General features: G+C 30.6%; 1 protein-coding gene across 3 annotated transcripts in view; it reads right to left on the reverse strand.

The window, feature by feature from the left end:
- Window positions 1–3,404: 3,404 nt before the first annotated feature.
- LOC107684000 (neuromedin-U-like) overlaps window positions 3,405–6,023 on the reverse strand; it is a 9,567-nt gene continuing 6,948 nt past the window's right edge. For 2 of the 3 annotated variants that reach the window (XM_016480112.1, XM_016480110.1), the window contains 3 exons: window positions 4,366–4,419; window positions 3,745–3,804; window positions 3,405–3,521 (listed from right to left, as the gene is read on the reverse strand). In XM_016480112.1, coding sequence (XP_016335598.1) covers window positions 3,769–3,804; window positions 4,366–4,419 — 90 coding nt within the window. In that variant the 3' untranslated portion in view covers window positions 3,405–3,521; window positions 3,745–3,768. The remainder of the gene's footprint in view (window positions 3,522–3,744; window positions 3,805–4,365; window positions 4,420–6,023) is intronic. The other variant, XM_016480111.1, reaches the window with a different exon arrangement.

Below are 6,023 nucleotides of genomic sequence, written 5' to 3' on the forward strand. Positions count from 1 at the left end.
ACTTTATTTACTTGGCCTTTAAAGTAGGCTAGTAATGACAACTCGAGTTTAGCCCACTGCTATTTTTCATGACGGAGAATATGTAGGAAATTATAATCATATTTTTATCATAAAAACGATTTGGCTTTGTTTGCCAGGCGCTGTTATTATGATGAGTGGAGATCGCGTGACACCCAGTGGAGCAAAGCTTAGTCAACGCGCCACTATAATGCAGTGGAAAAATAACCACACGGTGGTGCTATTATCATATTAAATTCATCTTTTGACTCCATTTCTACGTTATATACAGGACATATTCTCGTTTTAGATATTTAAGTGATCATTTAGACCTGTGCAAATGTATAAATACGCACTCTTTAGGGGTAAATGAGGTACAAAACGTTTACTTAGAAATTCTCTTTCCTTTTTTATGATTTTTGTATTCCCTTGTGGAAAAATAAGTACATTTTATCATACTTTTAAAAATAATACTTATTAAGGAAATAGTATGCTTTAAACGAATATTCTTAAGTGTGAACTGATGTTAATTGCAATTAAATAAAAATCATTATAGTTTAAATTTATATTAAATGCAGCAGTGTTGGGGAAAGTTACTTTTAAAAGTAATGCATTGCAATATTGTGTTACTCCCTAAATAGCTAATTAACCTCGTTTAGTTTCTTTTTATGGAACGCAAGGGCTTTTGTTACTCTTGCATTACTTTTTTTCTCATCTAGCCTGGGTTTGCTTGTTTATTTTTAATATAAAAAGTTCTATTTTTGGCAAGTCCTTTCAAGCCAAAAGTGAAACGAACAAGCTCAAACAAACCTTTCAGCTGTGCTGCTATTCTGGATTGCATGAAGAATAGGATGCAAGAGAGGAAAGCTCTCAACACTTTCTTCTCAATCACACAAAAAAAAGTTATGTTTATCTAAAGTAATTTTTGCTTATTAGTGTGGTTGAACTGGATCATTGGTTAGCAGCAAAGACACTGGTTAATAAAATGGGATTAAATACATAATGGATTTTTATGTTAACACTTAATTATTGCAGGTTTGTGTAATATTTTATTAATTCTGAGGAATACTGAATTTGTTTTTGTCCAAGAGAGATGAGAGATGAGTAAATGCATGTTCATATTTAGTCTAGAAATACAGCAACCATAATAATTTACAGCACACACATCAACTTGCACTTACTACCGATTTCTCTTTACATGTAAGTGTAATCTTACATTAAGTAATTGAAAAAGAAACTCCAATATTTTCTTGTAAAGTAATGTAAAATGTAATGTAAAAAAGTAATGCATTACTGTACTTTTGAATTTGAACTGTAGTGTTATTCTATATGTGACCCTGGACCACATAACCAATCGTAAGGGTCAATTTTTTGAAACTGAAATAATCTGAAAACTGAATAAATAAGCTTTCTGTTGATGTATGGTTTGTTAGGATAGGACAATATTTGGCCGAGATACAACTATTTGAAAATCTGGAATCTGGGGGTGCAAAAAATCAAAATATTGAGAAAATCGCCTTTAAAGTTGTCCAAATGAAGTTCTTAGCATTGTATACTACTAGTCAAAAATTATGTTTTGATATATTTACGGTAGGAAATTTACAAAATATCTTCATGGAAAATGATCCATGTGATCTAATGTGAGTTATGTAATCATATTACTTTTTTCATGTAACTAGTTTTTTAGTATATTAGTCAACAAATCAAAATATGTGTACTCGTTTACAAAGTGCACTTTTTAACAAATGTATTAGGAACATTGTACCATAAAAGTTGAAGTGCAATTAAGCTGCCTTTTATTTCATAATTATTATCTACAAATACACAAAAAAAAATTCATTGAATTTACTAAATTTTTTTAAGTGGCTGCAAACAATTTATTTTAGCTACATTTAAAAAATAAAAACATGTTGAAAGTTAGACAACTAAATTTGTTTATTTAAATGCAGCTACAATAAATTAATGGCAACTAGTGCTGTCAAACGATTAATCGCGATTAATCACATCCAAAATAAAAGTTTTTGTTTACATAATATATTTATGTGTACTGTGTTCATTTATTATGTACATATAAAAACAAACACATTCAGTATATATTTTGAAAATATTTACATGTATATACATTTATATATTTATATTATTATATGTTATATTATATATAAATATATTTAATATATAAACATAACATATTTTTCTTAAATATATACTGTATGTGTGTGTATTTATAGATACATAATAAATATACACAGTACACACACATATTATGTAAAAAAAAAAAAATTATTTTGGATGCGATTAATCGTTTGACAGCACTAGTTGCAACCACTTACCTTAAAAAAACATTTAGTAAATTAAATTAATCATTTTTTTCAGTGTACAGTTAACTTAAAAAATGATTGTTTTCTTCATAATTTTGGTTGTGCATGTGTGAGTTAAAACTGCAAACATTGCAAATAAAACAACTAAAATGAAGGAGGAAAGAGAAGATGATTCTTTTGGTATTAAGTTTGTAAATTAAGCTAATTATGCTTCTATTATAAAAATGTATTAAGTTTCAGAAGAGGAAAGTAATCAGAGTTCCAGGGTCCTGGGTCACTTCAATTTACAACTAACCAGCAATGTTTGTGTTTCTAACCCAAATTAGATGATAACAAGATAAGCTTGAACAGGTCCAGTGTGTGTTTCATTTGTGTACTCCTCTCATACCCTTGGATTGATTGCGTTCGACGTCTTTTCACAGCCCCGAAGCTTCCTTTTTCACACCCAGCCCCCTACAAAACACCCACAACAGGACTAATGTGTTTTGAGTCGTACCCTCTAGGTCTGTCTGTCTAGAAGCGGAGATCTTCCTCATGTTCCCACTCTTACTTTGTGTCACGTTTCTTAAAGGAAATGCAGTCACGATCCATGACGTAACCTACTTTGTTATTTCAGGCCCCAGTTCATCCTCACAGTATGGCAACAGCTTAATAAATATATGTGTTTATGACAACAATAGACCATAAGCAAGATTCTACTAAACCGATAAAGAGATGTTTATCAGAAAGGATGCAGTTCATGAAACATGCTGTTTAGATGTACAAATCCAATTAAAATGGCAGTGATCGGAAGTGAAGTTTGATGAATGCTTTTTGACTAATCGTTGTAGATAGCGGGCTAACAAAAACACACATTCATCAAGAGAAAGAGAGAATGGACCAGAGTCGCACTAGTGCTTTCAATAAATAAATGGAGAGGGAAAAAGGTTTTATTTCTTTGTTCTTTGGTAACATTCCAATGTACAGTAAAACACATACAGTGAGTTTGGTCAAAATCACACTGCCACAATGAAGAAATATTTTATAATGCTTTTAATTCAAAAGACACGGCACAGTTACACAAACAGGAATGTTTGAACAGATAATAGACTTTATTTGGATTCTGTCTGTACATTCAACATCACAATTCAATAGAGGGGTGTAACGTGACGTTTCAAGGTTGACTGGCTCTGGATCAGGACACCTGCAGGACGGGGTCTGGTGCTGCTGAAAATATTCATCAAAAATGATTTTTTTTTAAAAGACATTAACAGATACACTAGTTACTAGTATAAAAAATTTGTTTTTCACAGGTTTAATGTACACGAGTTTCTGTATTTTTGTCCTGTGAGATTAAAGTGACTCTAGACCCAGTGCACATGTAAGAAACACATTGAAAAAAAGTATGGCTTAAACTGATTTTTCTCATTTGTAAAAAAATTAAAAATACCTGATTTTTCAATTCTTTATTGTTTTACACATACTCATCAGATCTTCTTCCATTTCGTGGCTGCAGAAAAGAACAGAGAAAAATACTTACAGAAAAGTGTTTTTTCGAGTAATAAGAAAAAATAGTATCTTTAAAATGTGAAATACTGTAGGTCAACTAAAAATAAAACTATTAGTCATTTTCATAATTAAAATAAAGGTGACATAAAATACAACATTAAGTAAACATTTAAACTTCAACACTTAAATGAAAACTAAAAATGTTGCTTTGCCACCTAACTGAAATATGTAAAGTATTAAAAAACTAAGAGATAATAAATAAATTAAACATAAAATTACTAAAACACATGAACAATGAACAAAACAAGTTAGTATGTAAATATCATGTAGGATTGGAAGGAACCAATAGTCATAATTTAACACTTTTGAAAAATACATATTTCTATTTTGTATTAATTGGTATTTTTAATTTGAACTAATCTGAATATTATGGAAAACTACGCCCCTCAATGCCTATGATGGTTACAGCACTGTACATTGCTTTTCTACTAATGTAAAGAAGATCATTCCATTTCCATGTTGTGCTGAACAATAAAGAGTAGTCATTCATATTATAACCTACCCGATAAAGGAAGTATCCTCTGCTCTGGATCCGTCCGGGCCCCTGAAGGTCATCCTGTGCACAGAAGGAATTGTTATCACACCACACTTTCTGACGTTGCTACCAAACTTTGTGTACACAACTTTGACTAACTCGGTCTTCAGATGAATCAAAGGTTTGATGACGGTAGTGTTGTTAGGGGTTAAAAAGCTTTATCTACCCAACAATATCCATCAGGACCATTTCCTGTGTGAGAGTGAGGCAGTCATTTACTCTTGTTCAGTTTTGTCTTTTACCCTTATAGCACAATAACACTTTTAGCGTACAATTACCTCTCAAATGGAGGGGAGAAATTAATCTAAGGTTGAGCCATTTCACATCCTGCACATACAATTAGATGGACTCAAACTCATGCATCCTTGTGTGTGCACAAGCACGGCTTACATAATACAGAAATTAATACTTGTAAATACAACGAAAAAATAAAAGGTACATATTAAAAATAGCCTTCTTACATTGGGAATTATAGTAAATTCATAAATATAAAATTTAAATTAAATGTAGTATACTCTCTATACAAGTAATATATAGTGCATAAATTAATATATTTTTATTATCATTTTAAAAAATATTTGGGGAGCAGCAATAAATTAACACTTTTATTTTTCATTAAAATGATCAAGACATTTATAATGTTACAAAATATATATATATATTTTTTAAATGTTCTTTTGAACTTTCTGTCCATCAAAAAAATCCTAAAAAAAAAATTATCACGGCTTCCGCAAAAAATATTAAGCAGCACAACCGTTTTTAACAATGACTCATAATAAGAAGAAATCTTTCTTGAGCAGCAAATCAGAATGATTTCTTTAGGATCATGTGACACTGAAGACTGGAGTAATATCAGCTGCAAATATCACCATAGGAATAAATTACATTTTAAAATATATTCAAATAGAAAACAGGCATTTAAAATTGTAATACTATTTCACAATATTGCTATTTTTATTTATTTTTAATTAAATAAAATGAAGCCTTGGTGGGAATAAGAAACTTCTTTCAAACACACAAACACACACACAAATCTTATCAACCTTAAAGTTTTGAATGGTACCGTATGTAATTCAAAAATGAATAAATTAATAATTAATTAGTGAATAAGACAACCTTATTTCCAGCATCAACCAGAGAAAGAGAGATAGGTTGTCCGGTAGTGGTGTATAAACACAGATACACACAAATCTGTCTGTTTTAATAATAATTAACACTTAGTACTTTAATAATTAACACTTAACACTTAATTAAATCAACAATTACTGATGGTCAGAAAAGAAGCCCTAGAGCTAAGTCATGATGAGATATTATCAAACAGCATATGGCATTTCATCAAGCATCACAGAGGACTGAGAAGAACAGACACATGAACATCTGTCTAAATTTAAGCTGTTTTTGGTCAACTATTCATGCAATCACCACAGCAGCTGTATGTATTTTTTTTACTTTAAATAGGCTATCAGTTTTAAAGTAATACTGGTGGTACACTGGCTTCTAAGATGGCGAATAGCTTGTTTTTTTTTACCACACTCTCCCCAATAATCTGTTCTGGGAGTAAAGGTCCTTGCACACTGAGTCCAAAATTTTCGTATGCGTTTTTCGTTTTTTTTTTTTTTTTTTTT

This window comes from Sinocyclocheilus anshuiensis, unplaced genomic scaffold, assembly GCF_001515605.1.
Source record: "Sinocyclocheilus anshuiensis isolate Anshui unplaced genomic scaffold, SAMN03320099.WGS_v1.1 scaffold637, whole genome shotgun sequence".
In the NCBI taxonomy this organism is placed as follows: Eukaryota; Metazoa; Chordata; class Actinopteri; order Cypriniformes; family Cyprinidae; genus Sinocyclocheilus; species Sinocyclocheilus anshuiensis.